Source organism: Arachis hypogaea, chromosome 10, assembly GCF_003086295.3.
Source record: "Arachis hypogaea cultivar Tifrunner chromosome 10, arahy.Tifrunner.gnm2.J5K5, whole genome shotgun sequence".
Lineage (NCBI taxonomy): Eukaryota > Viridiplantae > Streptophyta > Magnoliopsida > Fabales > Fabaceae > Arachis > Arachis hypogaea.
In genome coordinates, this window is record NC_092045.1 from 114,567,796 (window position 1) to 114,588,905 (window position 21,110).

Consider the following 21,110-nt stretch of genomic DNA (forward strand, 5'->3'; position numbering starts at 1 on the left):
TGAATTCAAGGCACATCAATTCTTTAATAACTAGGATCAAGATAGATATTATTCGAATTACAGCTCATTAGTATCAATTTTAATGAAGAGAATTTATAAATTCCAGTTCAGTTGTTTACAAGTTTACAGAACATTTATCTTTTGTCTAGGGGATTGGCTATACCTAGACAAAGTTCCAAAATACATACAATTCCTCTCAACACTTTAACTCAACCTTAATCCCTCAGTCACAAAGCCAGCTTTCAAAGCACTCTTCTTTCCAAGCACACAATGTTCACAGATAACAATGGCTAGCCCCAATCCAGCACCAACAGGCATGGGTTGAAGGTAATATCTGCCGTTCAATATTAAGCAGAGCAGCAGTAGTGCCTACAGTTTCTCAGGCTTTTAGTAAGGCGAGTGGTGACCAAAGCCTGGCAATGTTCCATGATAGTTCAGCGACATTTCTTATGATAACCTTCATGTAGAGAAGCAGCAGTTCTTACAATTGTTCCTGATTGACAATATATAATGATAATGACAGTTAGAATTAACAGAACACATTGGAATCCATATATCTATCGAGTGACAGAACGAATGCAAATCCTTTTTTTTATTTGAAAGAAAATATCTCAGCACACCCTGTGGAGAAAGTTCAGATGAATGCAAATCCTAATTCAAAATAATAATAATAATAATAATAATAATAATAATAATAATAATAATAATAATAATAAAATAAATGATGATTTGAATGCAAAACCTAATTAAAATAACAAAATAAAATGTCACATGACTTCAAAAATTTTATCTATGCACATACAGGTAACATTTTATCTATGCACATACAGGTAACTAGTGCCAAGCATGCAGCTTCAACATTACTAGGGAATAGGGATAAGATGCAACCTCTAAGTAAATATAGATTGCACAAAACTTAAGATTCCAACTAGATTTCCCCCATAATTTTCATGATTAAATATTTTAACAAGGTTGGGATTAATAAAAGAATAACGAAATCCTACCTGAGTAAGATAATAATTAGCCCAGAGATTTTTTTACTTTGGTCTGGGGAACATCTTCTGGAGTTGAGAAGAGTGCTGCATAGTAATAAAAGACCAAAGTCACTGCACGGAAAAAAAAAAAAGCAATTTGTATATAAAATTATACAGGATCCCAAAAATTTTTATTTTCTGTGATAGCCACTAAATTCCTTTTGGTTTGCGTCCCTCCACTGGAAAATGTGTAATCCATGAAAATTTTACATAGCTCCTCTAATATATATTTTAGCCAACATTCCTGGGAAATTATGTTTCTCCATTCCAATTGAAGGTTTTAATGCAATTGAATGGAATCTATTAGATTAAGTAACATCAATTCCATAATTATTTTGTTAATGCAAACAATGGGAGCTCAAGGAAATTTAATGGGCTTCCATTCCACTCCACCATACCACTAATCCAAATGTAGCCATAGTGCTTTTTATGATAGCATGTAGACTACAGTACCATGCCTCCTAAACGTTTAAGCAATTAGGTACAAATTCGTCAATGATTTTATGGGTATGTTTGTTTTGAGTTCTAGAAGTAATTTTACAACATCGACAAAACCTGAAAACTGATTTTTCTTAAAACCTACTCTCTCTAGCTTTTTCAAGAAAGCTGAAAGCCAATTAGTTTGAAATGGCAATTATTCTTCGTGGTGTTTGTTCATATAGGATAAATAAAAAGCTGCTTGATCATTCTAGCAAAACAGCAATGAAGAGGTGGGGAAACAAGTGACGCCATTGTATTCTACCATGACTTTGCTTGACCTCCCTTATATAGTCTATTTTCCACATAATAGAAACATTTATAAATGCAGATTTGCAAAAGTGACACCCACAACTAGAGTATTATATTCAGCCCAAAATGTGCTTATACATGCAGCATCTATCAATTGTTGTGGATGAGAGACAAACTCAATTATTTCACTGAATGCAAACAATTATGTATAAGGAGCATCAATATGTACCTGCAGTGTTGAGCCACCACTTGAGAACCACCAACCTACGTTTCATAAAAATAAAGAACCGCTTCCAAGCAAACACGGCTTTCATTTCCAGAACATTTTACTGCAATGCCTAAAGCCAAACATTTACAAAGGGTAATTATCTCGTTTACTCGCCAACCATTGTTGATACAAGTTAAATGCCTCGAACAGTCGCTTCCTCTTGCAGTAAGTACTGAAGAGAATCTGAACTGGAACATGATCATTCAATAAACCTGATTTCAGTATTTTAGCACAAAGCTCTTCTGCCTCTTTTAGGTCACCCCTAATACAAAAGCCCCTAACAAGTTCAGTATAAGTTATTATGTCTGGTTTGCAACCCCTTCGCACCATCTCATCATGCAATTCAAGTGCTAAACCAAGACGCCCTAAACTGCAAGCAGTACCTATCAACAAATTATAAGTAACAATGTCAGGAAAGAGACCTTTAATAATCATCTCCTCCTTCAGAGTACAAGCATCATGGAAATTTCCACACTTGACTTCTGCAAGAATTAAAGAATTATACGTAAACACATTGGGGCAGACACCAAAAGCTAGCATTTGATCCCTTGTAAAAAATGCATTACTACGGTCTCTACATCTTCCGTAAAAGTCAATTATTATGTTCCACATTAAAGGCTTGGTAATGATTGCGTTGCTCAACATGTACGAAAGCAACTCTTTTGCTTTAGCAATGTTTCCAACAAAACAAAGACCACGAATCATAATCTTATATGAAATTTGATCAGGCATAACTCCCATTTTAGACATGACTCCAAGAATATAGCAAGCTTCACCGGTTTTGCCTTCCTTGCATAGAGCATGAATAAGAATATTATAGGTAAAACCATCAGGTTGTAAACCTTTCTTAATCATCTCACATGCATATCCATATGCAAGGCTCGTTTGCTGATTCTTGCAAAATCCATTGATAAGAACATTATAAGCAACCACATCTACATTAGTGCACTTCAGAAGCATCTCATTCCAAAGGCTAAGAGCCTGAATAATTGCACCATTCTTAAAGTAATAATCCAAAAATATAGTAGAGGTAACTAAATTCGGAATATCATTGTGATTATCATGTAATATTTCTTCAAGCATCCTTTTAGCTTCCTTCAAAAGACCCTTCTCGCACAACGCATGAACGAGTATGTTACAAGTAACTCTGTTTGGCTGAATACCAGTATTGGTCATGGTGGAGAACAGATACAAAGCTTTATCTACACTATTAACAATGCAATATGCCTTGATTAAAGTATTATAAGTAGCAGAGTTGGGGTGAGGACCAAATTCTAACATCTCTCTAATAAGCCAATCTGCCTCCTCTGCAAGACCAGTTCTACACAGCCCATTTACTATATGGTTGTGGGTAAACACGTCAAGAATGAGACCCTTCTGCACCATTTTCCTCCGAAGCCACATGGCTGCTCCCAACTTCCCTTCCAAGCACAACGACCTAATGGTAGCTGCATGTTCGGTGTAGTTATAGACAAATGTGCATCCTTGAAGATCTATCTTGGCCAAAGATATATTTTCCCTGGACATTTCATGAAATCCCCAAAAAGTTCATTTGTTTTGGACTCCACACATTCTTCTACATATACATAAAAAGACACAAAGCATAAAAACACATATTGCATCCCAATGATTATTTAAGAATATTGTTCCACAAACTTCTGCGACAGACTTCCTTTATAAATAAAGGCATAAAGGAGAAGCATATTGCCATAATGGAACCTAGATATATCTACAATTAGTATTAGAACAACTCCTTTAGAGTTAATTTTATTAGCTTAAAGAAATAATATTCATTTATTTATTTATTATACATACTTCAAATTTTGATGACAACAAAGCTAACCTCATCATCTTTAGTCGCTCTAAACTGTCCTTTAGAATATTATCCAATACATTGAAAACAGCATCTGGGCCCTTCTTGTCACGGAAGCTCTTCTCATTTGAGGAACAATCCTGAGCAATTAGATGGCACTTTTTCCCAATAGCTGATATTAGATATTTGGTAGACGATAAAGCAATATCATCTTCACATCTAGTGCTACACCATATCAAGAAGCACCATAACAACATTACTTGACAAATAATATCTAAGTTTCAAATTGAAAGAGATCATGGTAGATGAGAGAGAGATTGTTAACCTTTAATATATATAACATAAAAACCGATCTTATATTCTATTTTGTATATTTAAAGGTTCAAAGTAGATGGGGCTATTTGTAAGATACATTACACAATGTGTGTTACAATATGAATAAATTTGACAGTACATTATAGTATTAGTATGACAATGCATCTCAGAATTCAGAATATCATTACAGAACAAGAATTATTCAGTGTTAAGATATGAAGTTTTACTCAATATCAAAGCCAATATCCACCTTCTAGGGAAGCCAAACGCAACAAATAAGACATTAGGGAAAAAAAAAAAAAAAAAAAAAAAACAAAATCCTTGTACTTTCATGTAACGCAAAAATTTGGCAACATATTTTTCAAAATTGAATTCTAACCAGGTGGTAAATTGTTCTATACTTCCATTTAGCAAAAAGGACCTTTCAGCTCATGGAAGTAAAGTTGCATGAAACTAAAACTATTTAAAATGTCTACCATTTTTCAAAGGCTCATTGATCTGGCACACAAACGGAAATAGAGAGATCATTAAAAATACCTTACAGAGGGGGCAAGGTTGTTTTCGGAGCCGAAAATGGCTGCAAATGTGTCCGCAATATCTCGCCTGATTGACTCAATGGTGCGGTTCAAGTATCTTATGAATGCAATGTGAGTCGATGTCAAATGTGGTTCTCCACAAGCAACAAATTGCTGAAATGACACAACCATCAATAAATAAATTAAATACCAACAGAGCCAAATATCTACAAAAGAATTAAAAAAAATGCACTCACCGCCATTCAGCTGAGATCTCTATTAAAAATAAAAAAACCTGCAACTGAATTAAATTCCCCATTTTGGAATCAGCATGAGAATTCAAATATGATAAAACTATGGAATGAAAATCGGACTAACATAGGTGTGATTTGGTAATGAAATTGAGATGTAAATTGAAAATTGCACTACACACCTTTCATCAACAACGCGCGCAACTTCAGCAAACGCTCCACTCAAGTGGAGAAAACAGCGCACTCGCAGCAGATTAAGAGAACGAGAGACGAGGCTGCGGCGGCGAGCCGGAGACTCGCAGGCAATGGCGGCGGACCTGCAGCTGGCGAACAAACAGAGAAGAGATGAATCGGAATACTCTGTCTACGCTAGGGTTTCTGCATTTCTGGCTTACTCTTTTTTCTTTTTATGAATTATATATTTTAAAATATTTTAAAAAATAATTGTGTGCTAAATTTCTCTTATATTTCTGTTATATATAGTGGAAGTAGATAATAATAGATTGTACATAAGAAAATATTAAAATATAAAAATATGTTGTAATATTTACAAATACATAATTATTAAATTTCGGATAAATTTATAGATAAAAAATAAACAATTCACAGTATGTATGCAACTGAATTTATAAATAATATATAAATTCTTAAAAACATTTATGTGATGCTCACATTGGCACTTGTGAAAAAATACGTTCAGAAAAATTGCAAAATTTATTCTTAAAGTTACAATATCTTTCCAATTATCCATCCCATTTTGTTAAGAACTATAAGTTTATATGCTGTATAATTTCTTAGTGAGTACTTTAAATATCATTGAAAATTTTTTTAAGAAATTAGAAAAATTTATTAACACATTGCAAACATTTTGAGAATAATGACATAGTATCAAAATTTTTAGAATCCAATACTTATTGATGAGCCAGAGTTTATGTCCGCAAATAAGTGATTGTAACTATTATTTCTTCCCATCTATAACGGCAATGAGTTTGGAAGATGGGTTAGAAAAGAGAGGGAAAAAAAAAGTTGTGTAATCAATGTTTTTTAGTTGTTTCAAATTTATTCGGAACATTTCTGGTAGGTGAAAACTCAGGTGAAGTCGATTTCATGTGAAGTTGATACCTGAAAGCCGTTAGATGATTTGACTGATTTGACTAAATTTTCATCTAACGGCTCTCAGATATCAACTTCACGTGAAATTGACTGCACCTGAATTTCTACCTTTCTGTTAGATCAGTTTTAAAACTTCATTCCTCCAATTCGTGATTAGGTTGCACAAAATATGAATTCTATCTATCTATAAGCCACATCAACACGCCAAAATAAACCACAGAGTCACATGAGATGTTGCTAAATTAATTGGAGAAGAAACATTAAGACAAAAATTTCTTGCACTAATTACTTGTTCAAGTAACCTATAATACATGTCAAGAAGGATGAAATAAAATGTGAATGCAGAGTGCCCAACATGGGAGGTGAACAATACCAATGTAAAGGTAAGTAGCACTATTCCATGCCCAAAGTGATTCCATCCAGTTCCAATAGTCACTAATATTATAACCACCAGAAGAGTCAAATGCACTTTTCAGTAACAAAAATGCACAAGGAGGAAATGCAATGAACCCTAAAGCCAGATTGCATGTGGCCAATAACAAAGTTCTCATGCTCCTAGCTTGAATATCCAGCATCAATGGTCGAGCCATCAAACAAAACGGGACGATAAGTAAAGCCCCTATTTCTGCCGTGGCAAAGTTAATGACCGACATGAGAGACAAACCGATGAAAGTAGCTGATAAAGTTACTGACTTTAAGTTAGCCCATTCTCTTTTCTCGGCTTCTGAAGGAACAGCTACAGAAGTTGGATAACCCAACATTGAGAACAAAATTACGAGGCTAAGAACTGCAAACGAACCCCATACTGTTAAGTTATTTGTTGGGGTGAGACCGGGAATTCGACACAGGAAATATGGAAGTAACGAAACGGCAACACCCCATAGATGGATGACAAAAACCTTCTTGGCAGAGTTTATCCATTTCCAGGATTCGAGGCTGAAATCTACTTCGGAGGCAACTGGGGCTTGGGGAGTGGTTTTACTGGAAAACATATATAGCGAAGCTGCAACTATTGGAAGGGGTGCACCAAGTAATGCAAATGGAATCATGTAAACTCCAACTGACACGAACTTACTAGGAGATGTCAAGAGGTACAGAAAGAATGACTGATGAAACTTCTCCAGAAGGTTGTTTATGGAACGTACAACCCCTTCGATCAACCTGTAACAAGTACAAAACACTTTCCTTACAGTTCTTCAAACAAAAGGAGAAAGATCTTCTGACAAATACATGTTTTAATACAAAGTACATATGCAAAAGGCTGATGATATTTTTTAAATTATCTTGCCTCCCTCATCAGCAAGAAACAAAATGTATGCAATATCACTCGTCACCACCCAATTGAATTCACCAAGAGAAATATTTCAAGAATATTCTTTATCCAATAATTTAGAATCTTCAACTTTCTTAGTACCAGTAGACATAATTTCACTCTAATTATTGACACCAAACTAAGCCTTCAAAGAAACCACCTAAAGTTTTAAGTTTTTATGGTTTGTAAAACACGTTTGAGAAATTCATAATAATGATTTACTGATATTAAATGGCAAACACAACGGAAGTTAAGGATGGACAACACCAAATAATTAAGAATATGAAATGAGTTAACATTAAGAATAATGGTCAACTGTTTATTCCAATTCCAATTCCAATATTATAATATTACATATAGAGTCAACGACATAGCATACGAATGACACGTACCTTCCACCACGGAAAATAAAGTCAATATGCCTGTTCATTTTAGTAGGAGAAACTTTTGGTGAAATTTCCACGGTAATTGCATCAACTTGATAATCACGGAAGGCACCATGTGGACCAGTGGGAACACCCAAACCCTAAGGAATAATGCATATATAAAGAATGTTTATTGCCAGGTGACATGGAGTAAAGATAATAGACACATTCTCTTGAATGGAAAAAAATAAAACACCTGGTAATACATTGAGCTTGCTAGTGTAGCAGTGCCCTCCACATATTCATTAGCAGGAATACCAAATTTCCACTGAGGATTTAGGCGTCTAGCATATTGTCCTATGCATTCCAAAACAACACCTAAAGTATTGAGCCACTTGGAGCCAAGTAGAGACCACATCTTGCTCACTTTTATCCGCAAATGTTGTTTATGTACAGCTAGGTAGTTTACGATATTGATTAGGTCAAGGTTTGGCATCTGCCCATTGGAAGCCTCAGCATAAATATTAAGACTGTCGTCAAAATGGTTACCGTCCTCTGCAACTTTAACTACAAGAGCAGCAGCTATTGTTCCAGCACGTCTAAAACCACTGTATAACTTCCCCTCAATAGTGCTGCTCTCATTACATGTTTCACTATTAACTACAACTCTGTGGAATTGTGGAGCCTGATATTCTCTCAGCCACGCAGAAACTGAAGAATATTCCCCATATTGTGAATCAGCTACAAGCCATATGATATCCTTTGCCAGCCAAGTGACCCGTGACAGCAATGAGAACACTGAGTATGCAACACCCAAGGACAAAGCCTCCCCCAAAACTACTTTCTTTGGGTTGTAAGGCGTAACTAAGACAATAGCTTCCTTGCCATCCCCGCGTGGTGCTCTAATGATTCCAACAGTGTTCATCCCAATTGATGCACAGCTTATATTTTTTGAGATTATACTGGAATCAGGACTGGTAAAGAAATGTAATGGATGGAACTGATTCAACTGAGGATAGAAATTGTGATAGGTAACTTCAGCATCCAAGCCTAACATATATTGTGCAATAAGTTTTCGGCTTTCACTGCATATAACAGAGTGAAACATTTCATTTATTTCTTACAAAATTGCATGAGGGGAAGGTGAAACTAAAGCAACTACAATGACCAATGACAATGAAGGAGGGCAACGTGAAATTTTGATCTTTATAAAGTGACTGAATTATGTTCCTGAATGGTGCATCAAGTATTGGTTTCAAACCGATGTATCCCTTATGCTGTAGAGTTTAATACCTTCAACATGGAGCTGCCTCTTAAAAACTGTCTTTAGTTGAATGACTAGTCAGTGATACATCCTTCAACTTATATATATTTTTGCTATTTTAAGAGTTGGACTCAAGATTTCTTAGAGGTTAAAGTACTTACTATCTTGACTAATCTCAAATTTGTTAACACACACTTAATAAATAAAATAGTAAATTAATAGGCAATGGTGTATAATAACAATAATATATTTCAGCTTTGCAGCAATTTTGATTTGTAACTAAATGAAAGATGTCATAATATATTTGATAACTATTGCAATGGTAGTATAACATTGAAAAAATTGGAAGATGAAAATGTTCTAACTTGAATCTAAATCTTATTTCTGTGAACGGGAAAGAGCTTATGAACAAAAAGTTGACACAAACAAAAATTAGCAATTTTTTCTTTCCGCATTATCACAAATCTACTTAGCTCAGATAAATCAGTTCAATATATCATGTTTGCAAGTGGGAACACCGGTTTTCTAATTTTTCACAGCCAATGACTGTGAAGTTTGGCAGAACATGCACAATTTACAAATTCGCAAACTACTAGCCACATGAAGAAAAATTAGCTTACATGGGTGATCCATTGGATCTAAGCTTCAAATCAGTTAAGTCCTTGACCAACTTGTTTGCCTCAGCGACATCATGGCTAGATAGCATGTTGGTTGCGGAACCTGCTTCAGCCAAAATAGGTAACACAGCAAAAGTCCACACAAGTTTTGATAATTTGAAAAAAAAAAAAAAAAGGGGTTAAGTGTCCACTAAAAATAGCTAGTAGTAGTGGCAGTTATTTGGAGAAGGGAGTAAAGCACAAAATCAAATATATTAATAACTAATACTATATATTATACTGCAATTTGCAGAACCTGGCATGAGGGCATTCTCGGAAATGTAGGTGTTCTTGGCAAGAACAGGGAGGAGCAGAAGAGCAACAATCCCAGCAATGAAGCAAATAACACTGCAAACAGAAAAGTTGGAAACTTTATTGAAACCCCATTTCAGATCAAGCTTGAGAGTTTTAGTGGGCGCAACAATTGAATGAGGGAAAGAGAGAAGTTACCTGACGATGGTGCTGTGAGTGATTATTTGGATGGCTAAGTAGATGAGTACGCGTGGTCTGGGCTTGTTGGAGTTGTTATGGGTTTTAGCTTCGGCCATGGCTGCTTTTCCCCGACAGCGAGATCTCCGATGAATCCAAACTTATCGCCACTCCATGTCAAGAAGAAGAAGAAGGATGCAACCAAGAGTTGGAAATAGAACACAGAAGAAAAATCCTATATTAATATCTTAGGGTGTATTTTTTTTTTTTTTTTGGACAGGGATCTTTAGGGTGTGTTTGAAGTTTGAACACCTTGATAATACACTTCTCACAAAGATATTCTTTAGTTTGGAATCCAATAAAAATGTAATTTTTAATTTTTAAGAGAATTTTAATTCTTATATTCATAATCAAACTAAATCAAACCGAAAAAAAGATTTGATTTATAATTTCATTATTATTAAATATTAAAATGTTAAAATTATCTTTAGATAAAAAAAGATAAATAAAGAAACTACAATAATAAAATAATAAAGAATACAAAATTTATTTCATTCATATAATTAAATAATTGATTGTTTTAAATTATAAATTTAAATCTAAAATAAAATTAAAATTCACTTTTTAACGGAAATAGAAAACTTTTCTCCACTTTAATGTTTTCTAAACACACTCTAATTATTGATTCACTAATTTAATTGATTCGATCGAAATAAGTGAATTATAATAAAATAATAGATAAACTATTAAAAATGTATTTGAATTTTGTTATTGATAAAAATATCTTCAAATAATTTAAAATTTAACAAAAATATCTAAAAAAATATTTTTATTTGTAAGTAATAAATAATTTTTGTATTTAACAAACCACTTATGCATTTGATCCAAAATTGTATAGAAATATTTAGATAACTATTTAAAAAATACACATAAAAACCGGATAAAAAATTGATCTTAATATATTTTTTCATTTTTTAAAAGTATTATTGATTGTTGACAAAAAATCACAAAAAATATATACTTAGCGAAAAATCACAAAATTTTAAAAATAAAAATATCTTATTTTTCTAATCATGCTTGCAAAAAATCACATCAAAATTCAATTTTATAGTATTTTTTGAGAATACATATTTAATGTTAGGTATTTTTGTCACATTTTAAAATTATTTTAGACATTTTTGTCAGCGATAAAAATAATTCGAGTGCATTTTTGGAAATTTGGATCCTCTAAATTTTGAATTTTCATTTTAGAGGGTAAAGTGTAATCACTCATCATTGAATGATTTCTCTCTCATATTTTCTCTTGATTCTACCTATGAAATAAATGGTGAAAGATCACAATTTATCCTCTAAAACAAAATTCAAAATTTAGAGAATCCGAATCTCATTTTTAGTAATTTACTCTAAAATAATATATAAAATATAAATAAACATAATTATATTTTAATATAAACTTTTAACAAATTTTTTAATAAATAAATCGTATTATCTCAAAATAAAAAAATTGAAGACTCAAAGGTCCTTTTTTTTTTTCTAGACAGAGATTGCCTTATTTTTTGTAAAAATAAACCAGGGTTGTGTTGGACGTTTACTCATCCATTTAATGGCTCCCATTAGGTAAGTTTTATGACATTTAAATTTAAACTAAACTTTACTATGCATTTGTAATCAAGAGGAATAGTTCTATTATGAAATTTTGACTATATATTTATACTTGGAACAATTAGAGTTTATTTGGAATGTTTGGAATTAGAATTTATTCAAGAGTTAAATTTCTTTTTGTTTTGGAACAACTAAAAATGAATAATTTGAATTTCTTTGAGAATTTCAATTATCATTTTTCCTTCATTTATAAATCAGACTAAAAGAGGTTTAATTTCCAAATCAATTCTCAAACTCTTTAAATTTGAATTCTATTCTATTAATATATTATAGTCATTTCAAATTATAGAATTGAATTTTAAATAAATAAATTCTTTTCTTAAAAAAAAATTATTTTCTCATGTTAAATGGTTTTTTGACAAGCTCTTAATATAATTGTCAATGGCGATATCAACTATTAATACATGCCTACTATTTTAGCGAATCATTAAAATTTACACACTTTCAGGTTTAAGATTTCAGCTTTGAGCAACAGACTCCAAACATACGCAAGAAGTGAAACAAACACCGGTGTGCAACTTACAGTGTTACCATTCTCAACATTTCAAAGGCATCAGTATACCCTTTTCTGCAAGGATGGATTGAATCATATATTTGAATCATGTCTATGTTTTTTGTTTTTTGGTCTTGATGTCTATGTTCATTTTCTCAATAATTCTCTTTTACAATGATCACTAGACTTGCTTAATGTTTGAGTACTATTAAATATTAATACTATGACCTTATTATTATATGCCTTAATTGCGTATATTGTTCATTTATTACTGTGACTCTTTATTGTTATATAATTTTCTTTTCGCATTTTTCAAAAGACAGTTCATATCATATGGTTTATCGAGCAATCTAGCTACACTTAAACTCTATAATCCTCTATAATTTAGTCTACAATTTCTGGCTGGATTTCAAAAGCAAAATTTTGTTTATCCTAACTGAATTTTAAAAAAAGCAATACAAAAGTAATAAAAATAACTCGGATGCATAAGAACTTTGATCTATCATTGTAACCACTTCAATATAAATACTTTGTATACTTTTTAAAACCGAGTTACATGCCCTAAAAAATCACTTCCGCTTCCTTCTATCCATCGAAGGATTCCTCATGTCATTTTTTGCAAGACCAGATCCAGGGGGCATACCATATGGCATTGGAGAAGGGGCTTGAGAAGATGAACCTGTCACTGGAACATTTGTGGCAGGTACTGGTGGCAATGCAGGCACAGGTGGCTGAGCCGGAGTTGAAGCTGCAGGAGGCGCAGTTGTGGCAGTAGGTTCAGGAAGTGATCTAGGCAAAATGTGCTTTAGCCGATTGTTCCTGTAGTTCTTCCAGAAGTAGAATTGTTGTCGATGTGCCAGCTCCTAAAATACATGATACAAACAGATTACAGAATTTGAAAAAAGCATTATTTATTTCGAATACAACAATTTTTGCAATGCAAATCATTTGGCTTGGTTCTTGGTAGTTCATAGTAAACCAACTACACTAATAGTCTATTAGAGACGTACCATAAATATAGCAGAGTGAGAATAAAACCTATCATGTCAATACCAAATTACCTATCATCTCATGATCACACTACCAACAAAGAGATACAAATTAAATACCCCAGAAAAAGACGGATAGAGTCAGGTTGATTGCCAAAAAGGACACCTCAATTTTCGTCTAATTTTATTATATGCACTCAAATTATCTTAGCTGTCTTAGCAACATTAATGTGATCTATAAAAGGAATACATGGTAATGGTGTAATATAGGCGAATGCATGATTAAATAGCAAGGTAGAATATAAAATGTTGCTTCTTTACCTTATTGTTAGGGTGTGCCATTGCATTGCGAAAATTTGCATTCTGTAGAAGCTCAAGAAAATAGAGGCAATGAGGATACCTAACATTTGTAAAAAGAGAGTAACCATCAGGAAAACAACCTAGCTTTGATTCAAGGTTTTGAATAGACATGCAAAATAAGCAGATGGCAAAACACATATTAATGGATGCTAGAACCAATTCAAGTTCTTTGCCTTGACATTGAAAATTGATATTATGCATTCGGAGATTAAAATTCTCAGTTCTTACTCCCTGACTGAGATAATTGCTTTTTAGTGAAATTGTATTACATAATTCCTCTGTTCTAGTTTCAGCAGGATGCTTTGATAATAATACTTACATAATAAATTTAATATACTCAGGGCGCTGCCAATATTGAAGATACTTTAAGTATCCAATGAAAGCTTCATCCTCAAAATACCGATTTTGAGCCAAATCTGTTAAAAATAGTAGTTATAAGAATAAGACTAAACAACATTATATAGGTGGCTAACACAAACAAGCAAATCCCAAGCATGCTTTATTTATTTATTTAGAAACAGCAATATCATTACTACAAAAGAAAGAAATTACTAAAAACATCTGTTGTGCAAGCTACCCAATCCCAAATTTGTCAAAGAAATCCCCCATTATAAAAGCCAATGTCCTAAAGTTTATGCCAAGACAGATATTATCAAGAAACCCGCTTAAAAGATGATAAAGCATGCCAATTACTTGCAATATCCTTTTTCCAGAATTTATTCCTAGTTTCCAATCAAACCGTTTGAAATACATGAAATCTAACAGATTATCAAAGTAGTTCATACTCTCAAATCATAAAAAGTCAAACGAAAATCATACAGTGAATATAGGTGGGGTTAGCAAGGCATTGAACAAATTCCAACTCAAGCAAAAATCGTTGCCGTCCATCATCTGGATCTTTGTATGTACTCTTTGGCCTGAATAAAATGCAACGACCATTAGCCATCCCACCCAACCCATAATTGCCCCCTTTTATGCAAAATAAATAAATAAATAAATAAAAGAGAAATTTCATGGAAGATGAAGAGAAGAACGCCTTATGATAAAAGCACAACACAAAACAGAGAACAAATATAGAATACTTTAATGAAGCAATGTCACCCAATCCCTTGGCACATCTATTAAGAAAAACCCCTTAAAGCTCACATACAAAGAAATGAAAACAAAGAGGAAATTTTGCTTACGCTGATTGATCAGTACCACCTGAGTTCCCACTTTCTGTTTTGGAGGCCATGAAACACTCAACTACAAGAACAAATGAAACAGTGCTTCAAAGGGAATGAACAAATTGGAAATATTAATTACAAAAATGGAACTGCTTGTTACTATATGATCTGGCTCATCTTTAAATCATTGTTGTTAGGAAAAGATTCCTTTCCTAAGATCATTCATAAATAACGGTTACTATTCCTTTAGTAGGCATATTGAATTTTCAATTCCAGAAATTCTATTCCCATGAATAGAATATGTCTGGGAATGAAAGATTCTTGTGCTTGGTACACACTGATATTCAATTTTAACACTTCCAATTTGTGAATCAGAATTTTAAACTCTAAAATTTATACAACAAGAGCAAAACAGCAAGCAGCAACACCAAAGCTCAATTTTCACATTCTTCCTTGCAAAGATCAAGCAATTGAAAATTTCTAAAACAAAAACAATTACTCATGGAAATTAGAGGGAAAAAAAGTAAAAACCCGCATCAAGAATGAACACTGCAAAACTCAGGCTAGAATATACAAAAATAGAGAGAGAGAGAGAGAGAGAGAGAGAGAGAGAGAGAGCTAACTGCGACGGAGCAACAATGAAAGGCGACGGCAGACGAGTGAGAAGGGCGGCGACGATGAGATAGAGCAGCGAACAAGATGTGGAGGCAACCAGCTAACGCTCGAAGACTCGGACGAACGGCGCGACGGTGACGGAGGCGGCACGGCGAACGGTGGTTGCAGTAGTAGCGTCTCCGGGAACAGAAGAACAGAGAGAGAGAGTGATGAGTGAAGGGTCTGTTTAGGGTTTGAATTGATAATTAATTTTGAGAAAAGCCAAGGGACGTATATGTCTTTTCAAATCTTTAAGGATTTTTTTGGTTCTCTACAATATTTTCTAGTTAAGGATTAATCCGAAATTTCGTTTAAGGGTTTATTGCTAGTCAATAAATTATTAATCCTTATTTAAGTAGACGAATAAGTTGATCACTCAACCAACTTAAATTAGTTAATTTTTAAGAATTTAAATGTCTACGGTACAGAAAATTAGACACTTATTTATTCTTTTGTCGTTAATTTAGTTTATAGTAAAGGGTAACATAGTAATTTTACTTATGGTGGTTATGATGATTCAGCCTAAGCAAACCAAGCATAGCAAACACTTAACTGCACTGCTCATTAATTCAAAGAAAGTAAGAAACAAACGTAGCAAACACAAACACGAGAGTGTGAGGCAATGGCTACTCCAAGTGCATGGTGGGACAACTGGGTTGAAGAGGCACTTGCAACCCTCGACTCCCTCAACGTCCTTCGATCTCTAAGACCAATTTGCCTACGGAAGGGGAATCACCGAATGATTCCCTTTGAAGCTGTGCTTCAAAACGTGCCAGACCCTCCAAAGTTTAGGGAAGACAGAGGTGCATTCGAGGTGTTCGATGAAATGCAGCAATGGGACAGGGCCTCTGTGGAGGTGGAGATTGGAGAAGCCACGTTCCTCAGATGGATGCATGACACTCCAAGTTCTGGTACCCTTCAAAATGCTTTTACTCTTTTGACTGTTATGCATGTTTTAGTTTCTTCTTATATTAGAGCTTTATTATTGTCATATGCATGAATACGATTTACCCTTCATTGGAATTATTGATGTTAAGGTTTCATCTTTTTTTTTGGTTTTAGGTGATGAGATTGGTTATAACACAGCTGATGGTGATGATGGATTTGGGGTATACAATGAGAAGTTTAGAAAGTTAATTTTGTTTTCTGGAAATGACTATCTTGGTTTGAGTTCCCATCCGGCTATTGGAAGGGCTGCCGCAAAGGTGTCATTTTGAATTTAGAAGGATCTTGTATCTTTTATTTTTCAGAACTTTAGTGTATAGGTTTTTGTGTCGTCACTTTTCTTTCTTCAAAGCTCATTGCCGTAGTGATCTTTGATCTAAATCAGGCAGCAGAAGAACATGGAATGGGACCAAGGGGTTCTGCCCTTATTTGTGGATATACCAATTATCATAGGCTGCTTGAGTCAAGCTTGGCAGATATGAAGAAGAAAGAGGTTAGGACTGTCTCGCAAGGATTCCTTTTGAATATGTTTTGCTTATTACTTAGCTCTGCCTTGTTGCCCAATTTAAGATTATTTAACTGATAGTTATGATGAAACTTAGAAGTCATTGAATACTGGGAAGAAAATAATAATGCTCGGTAGAATTTGATGCAAAATTTGTTTATTTATTTTGTTCAACATTGAGAATTACTCCTCTTTAGTGAAGGTTATGGAGAAAGACGTTGCTTGCAGTCATATATTTTCTTGATGTAGTAAATAATAAATAAGTTGAATACATAGATTGTGTTAGTGCCGCTACCAAGACTGGCAATTAATCTATTTTCAGGGAAACAATACTACGAATATGCCATCAATGGTCATGTTTGAAATAAAATTATTTAACTTTTGGTTTGTCGCAATTTCAATTAACTACGAATATGCCATCAATGGTCATGTTTGAATCTAACCATTATTTCCTACACGTTAATACTAGGGAAGTTACTTGTATATTATATATGCACATTGTGATAATAAGGAACATATTATGAGGTTGGCCACTTCTTAAGTCTGGACAATAAGTCAACTGCTAACCCATTTTTGGTTTAACCTCCATGCTATAGGATTGCCTTCTTTGTCCCACAGGGTTTGCTGCCAATATGGCCTTGATGACAACAATAGGAAGTATTGGTTCTCTCTTAGCTGGAAAAAATGTGACTGCCGAGGATGAAAAGATTGCCGTCTTTTCCGATGCACTAAACCATGCATCAATAATTGATGGTCTTCATCTTGCTCAGCGGCAAAAAAGTGTAAAGGTGTTCGTATATAGGCATTGTGATATGTCCCACCTCAATATGCTCTTGTATGTTTTACTTTTCCTGTAGTTTACATAGTCTTAAGTGGATTCTCTGTTTCCCTTCAGGTGTAGGTTATCAATATCTTGACTTTGTTCTGACTTCTATGATTTTGACAGAACACATTGTAGAATGAGAAGAAAAGTTGTTGTAACTGACAGGTTAGTCATTTTGCTCTGTTACTTGCAAAAGGGAACTGTAGAAATAAATGGTCATGGTTTAAAATTGCTGTTGTTTATACATAAATATTTATTTCTTATAGCCTAACAATATTTGTTACTGATGTTCATATACCTTCTTAAACAAGGACAGTAAATAGGTGAAGTTAGGGGATTTAATTGTATACCCTTGTGATCCAAATTTGTTTGAGATTGAATGGGATGAACTGTAAATAAACTTTAGTTGAATCCAAAATATTTGAAACAAAGAAATGGCCAGTTCACAGTTCAACCTGGTCTATTACGTAGCTCAGTCTTATTTTTAACGCACAGCCAGTACTTCTGTCGAAATAAGATTTCCATGTCATTGATGGCTCATCCAATTCTTTGCAGCTTGTTCAGCATGGATGGTGACTACGCACCACTAGTGGAGCTTGCAGACCTTCGCAAGAAGCATGGATTTTTGTTAGTCATTGATGATGTAAGGCCTCTTAATCTGTTTCAGTTTTAGCAAATGTCTAGGCCAAAAAGAAGATGGCTTCTATCGGGTACATAGTCTAGCACAATTACAAGCTATTAAAACTCCAATTTCTGTGTATATTCAGGCTCATGGAACATTTGTTTGTGGCAAAAATGGCGGTGGCGTTGCTGAGGAATTCGGCTGTGAAAAGGATGTAGACATATGCGTTGGTACTCTAAGTAAAGCTGCAGGTTGTCATGGAGGATTTATAGCATGCAGGTATTTATACCGTTGCCCTTTTAAAGGGAACGAAGATTGGATTCATTTTATTTTGGGGTTCATCCACACTGTATACAGAATTACATTTCATGAATAGTTCATGAATGACTAGTGCTACTCTATGACTTCTTATAGTAAAAGGTGGAAACTGCTAATACAATCACGAGGTCGTTCTTTTATATTTTCAACCGCTACACCAGTTCCTGTTGCAGCTGCTGCACATGGTGAGCTCCTATCTCTTACATGGATTGATATACTCAAGCACGTAATGCATTTGTTATTACCTGTTAGTTACTATTTCCAATTACATGTTGATATCCAGTGTGCCCTTATGATAGATTTGTTATCTATCATTCTCACTTTTAACTATTGTCATTGTAATGGCTCATCTCCATCAGCAAAAGCTAAGTCCAATTTTAACTTTGAAAGAAAGCTGTTGAAGTTCTTCATGTTCTGAACAGTACTTTTATATATCTCTAGAAGAGTAAACCATTATTTTCACCCTTGAAAAATTAGTTTGTGAACAAATTGATTGGTTATTAGAAGATTGTTTGGTTCAACTTAACAAATCCACCCAATGAGTCGATTTGTCGGCAAACTAATATTACGAAGGTAAAAACGACTTATTCAAGAGTCAAGACTAAATTGAAACATTTATAATCCGTCAAGTATCAGGGGATAATTATCATATAGTTCTGCAGAGTGATTCTATTTGAATGATTCTTCTGCATTCACAATATTGCTCAACTGTAGATCAATTTTAATTTGAGAGGAAAGAAAATGGTTGTGGATATTGGAAATACAAGTGTGTCATAGGGTTTGCAATTTTATTCTGATGCAAAGGAAGAACTGCTTGGCATCCCCACAATTTTCAAAGTGATCATTGCCGTACACCTCTTTCCAAATATTCATCCAAAGATTAAATTTAAGCATTATCATTTCTTTTGCTTATATTTAGCTAACATTGCCTTGTGATGACTATTAATTCCTTGAAATCAACATGCAATTTACCAGCTGCTGTTGTGGTTGCAAAACACGAGGCATGGCGTCGACAGGCTATATGGAACAGGGTGAAAGACTTTCATTTGCTGACAGGAATCCCAGTTACAAGTCCCATTATATCGCTAATTGTAGGAAGCGAAGACAAAGCACTACAAGCAAGCCGGCAAGTTTTCTTATGTCGGTGCTCACTGCTCACTGTCTGTTCAATAAGCTAAGCATTTTCAATCGTTGTGAAGCAGGTATTTGTTGCAATCTGGATTCCATGTCACTGCTATCAGACCACCAACTGTGCCTCCTAACTCGTGCAGGTTTGATATCCTCATTATTTATCTCAACTACAATTTGTGTTTGGAGTTGCAAGTTAATTATTTATTTTTAACACCTTTGGAGTTACAAATTATTATAATTGGTTTGGTTTACAATTTGGAGTTGTTAAAAAAGAGAAAAGAGAAGGAAGAACTGAATTGATTTCTCAAATCTCATGAATATTTGTTCGTTTTTTTTTATTTAGTTATATCATTTAACACACAAATCTCCAAACAAAATATTTGATTTATAAAGACTAAACCACTAAAACCCAAAAAGACCTCTGAAAAATGAAAGTCTCCCACGGCTCTCTTCAATTATGAACGTTTGACAAGATGGTCCAATCATGAATGCGTCTCCATTATCGCTACCTTTACGGATGGACTATTTTATCAAACGTACATAACCTTCTGGACTTTTGGTGCTATGAGAGACTTTGTTCTTTCAGGTCTTCTTTGTCGACACCAAAATTTTCCAGAATGCTTCATTTTTGTTTGATTCAAAACTTGCTCATAGTTCAAACAGAACTAATTGGATGCTGTCCAAATCTCTATTATTTAGGCTAAGGGTAGCTCTGAGCGCAGTGCATACAAGAGAAGATTTGGAAAACCTTGCAGCTGCACTCTCTCGCTGCATTGATTTCCAAGAAACCCGCATATACAACTGCAATAGTTATGCAAGATTGTAGTTATTGAATTCAATTCCATACTGCCACTATTCCTCAAATAAGTAAACCATTAATCAGTTTCTGTATTAGTGTAAGTAAATAAGTACTTACTCCAGTGCCTCACGGGGTCTAATATATGTATTTTATATAATGATTTATTTACTTGAATAGTAAGTATAATTTTCTTTAAAGTTAACAAACAATCAAGTATGATTTTATTTTATTTTTTTGCAACAAATATGTCATTGTTTGACTCTATTCTTGTAAAATCAACCACCAATATTCCAAATTTCCTATATTAGTTTATAACCTTCCATCTTCTCACTCCAATTTTTTGGTTCTCTTTTCTTGTTCTGCAAGCACAAAATGCCTTCATCAACTAGATCATCAAATTCAATGGAAAAAAAAGTAAAAAATAAAAAATTGTCATCGAAATCGAAGGGGAATGACACAATGTACAATGTATCAAATCCCAAACCTTGTACTTATGATAACAAATGATTCTCCTTCAAAGATTCATCATCATAGTATAAAAGATTTGGACATTAGTTCGTCCCAACGCCATAATGTTGT

At 33.9% G+C, this 21,110-nt stretch overlaps 4 protein-coding genes across 6 annotated transcripts; 1 reads left to right on the plus strand and 3 right to left on the minus strand.

The window, feature by feature from the left end:
• On the minus strand, window positions 1-5,375 carry LOC112716884 (uncharacterized). Of its 3 annotated transcripts, none has more exons than XM_072205542.1 (7): window positions 5,108-5,375; window positions 4,932-4,969; window positions 4,697-4,848; window positions 3,875-4,069; window positions 1,993-3,550; window positions 1,005-1,106; window positions 1-493 (listed from the first exon to the last, which is right to left on the minus strand). In XM_072205542.1, exons 2-5 carry the CDS (start codon window positions 4,935-4,937, stop codon window positions 2,116-2,118), a joined length of 1,788 nt encoding a protein of 595 aa, XP_072061643.1. In that variant the 5' UTR covers window positions 4,938-4,969; window positions 5,108-5,375; the 3' UTR covers window positions 1-493; window positions 1,005-1,106; window positions 1,993-2,115. The 3 variants fall into 3 exon arrangements, with proteins under 3 accessions (XP_072061643.1, XP_025624698.1, XP_072061644.1); XM_025768913.3 differs by having other exon boundaries at window positions 4,932-4,975; window positions 5,108-5,205; XM_072205543.1 differs by lacking the exons at window positions 4,932-4,969; window positions 5,108-5,375 and having other exon boundaries at window positions 1,993-3,607.
• Window positions 5,376-6,298: 923 nt separating this feature from the next.
• Window positions 6,299-10,414, minus strand: LOC112716883 (uncharacterized). The gene is made up of 6 exons (XM_025768910.2): window positions 10,086-10,414; window positions 9,892-9,983; window positions 9,600-9,699; window positions 7,972-8,800; window positions 7,743-7,876; window positions 6,299-7,199 (listed from the first exon to the last, which is right to left on the minus strand). The coding sequence occupies exons 1-6, from the start codon at window positions 10,181-10,183 to the stop codon at window positions 6,353-6,355; spliced, it is 2,100 nt and encodes a 699-aa protein (XP_025624695.1). The 5' UTR covers window positions 10,184-10,414; the 3' UTR covers window positions 6,299-6,352.
• A 2,287-nt stretch (window positions 10,415-12,701) lies between these two features.
• LOC112716890 (mediator of RNA polymerase II transcription subunit 31) lies at window positions 12,702-15,627 on the minus strand. The gene is made up of 6 exons (XM_025768924.3): window positions 15,358-15,627; window positions 14,753-14,813; window positions 14,388-14,485; window positions 13,888-13,984; window positions 13,530-13,608; window positions 12,702-13,082 (listed from the first exon to the last, which is right to left on the minus strand). Exons 2-6 carry the CDS (start codon window positions 14,800-14,802, stop codon window positions 12,789-12,791), a joined length of 618 nt encoding a protein of 205 aa, XP_025624709.1. The 5' UTR covers window positions 14,803-14,813; window positions 15,358-15,627; the 3' UTR covers window positions 12,702-12,788.
• A 291-nt stretch (window positions 15,628-15,918) lies between these two features.
• On the plus strand, window positions 15,919-20,775 carry LOC112716891 (8-amino-7-oxononanoate synthase). The gene is made up of 11 exons (XM_025768925.2): window positions 15,919-16,299; window positions 16,451-16,593; window positions 16,719-16,826; window positions 17,435-17,673; window positions 17,785-17,826; window positions 18,217-18,304; window positions 18,429-18,562; window positions 18,698-18,786; window positions 19,577-19,727; window positions 19,804-19,872; window positions 20,432-20,775. The coding sequence occupies exons 1-11, from the start codon at window positions 16,011-16,013 to the stop codon at window positions 20,556-20,558; spliced, it is 1,479 nt and encodes a 492-aa protein (XP_025624710.1). The 5' UTR covers window positions 15,919-16,010; the 3' UTR covers window positions 20,559-20,775.
• The last annotated feature ends 335 nt before the right edge of the window (window positions 20,776-21,110 follow it).

What these genes read in the sequence shown, in the direction of transcription:
- LOC112716884 (XM_072205542.1), bottom strand. An exon ending in AACCTTGCCCCCTCTGTAAG is followed by an intron (nt 4,070 to 4,696) that starts GTATTTTTAATG and finishes GATATGGTGTAG; the next exon opens with CACTAGATGTGAAGATGATA. An exon ending in GAGCGACTAAAGATGATGAG is followed by an intron (nt 3,551 to 3,874) that starts GTTAGCTTTGTT and finishes TGAAATGTCCAG; the next exon opens with GGAAAATATATCTTTGGCCA.
- LOC112716883 (XM_025768910.2), bottom strand. Translation starts at nt 10,183, where the DNA reads ATGGCCGAAGCTAAAACCCATAACAACTCCAACAAGCCCAGACCACGC. An exon ending in CGAGAATGCCCTCATGCCAG is followed by an intron (nt 9,700 to 9,891) that starts GTTCTGCAAATT and finishes TGGCTGAAGCAG; the next exon opens with GTTCCGCAACCAACATGCTA. An exon ending in TTTATTTTCCGTGGTGGAAG is followed by an intron (nt 7,200 to 7,742) that starts GTACGTGTCATT and finishes TACTTGTTACAG; the next exon opens with GTTGATCGAAGGGGTTGTAC.
- LOC112716890 (XM_025768924.3), bottom strand. Translation starts at nt 14,802, where the DNA reads ATGGCCTCCAAAACAGAAAGTGGGAACTCAGGTGGTACTGATCAATCA. An exon ending in TAACCCCACCTATATTCACT is followed by an intron (nt 13,985 to 14,387) that starts GTATGATTTTCG and finishes TATTTTTAACAG; the next exon opens with ATTTGGCTCAAAATCGGTAT. An exon ending in GAGTATATTAAATTTATTAT is followed by an intron (nt 13,609 to 13,887) that starts GTAAGTATTATT and finishes TACAAATGTTAG; the next exon opens with GTATCCTCATTGCCTCTATT.
- LOC112716891 (XM_025768925.2), top strand. Translation starts at nt 16,011, where the DNA reads ATGGCTACTCCAAGTGCATGGTGGGACAACTGGGTTGAAGAGGCACTT. An exon ending in GCATGACACTCCAAGTTCTG is followed by an intron (nt 16,300 to 16,450) that starts GTACCCTTCAAA and finishes TTTTGGTTTTAG; the next exon opens with GTGATGAGATTGGTTATAAC. An exon ending in TTGGAAGGGCTGCCGCAAAG is followed by an intron (nt 16,594 to 16,718) that starts GTGTCATTTTGA and finishes GATCTAAATCAG; the next exon opens with GCAGCAGAAGAACATGGAAT.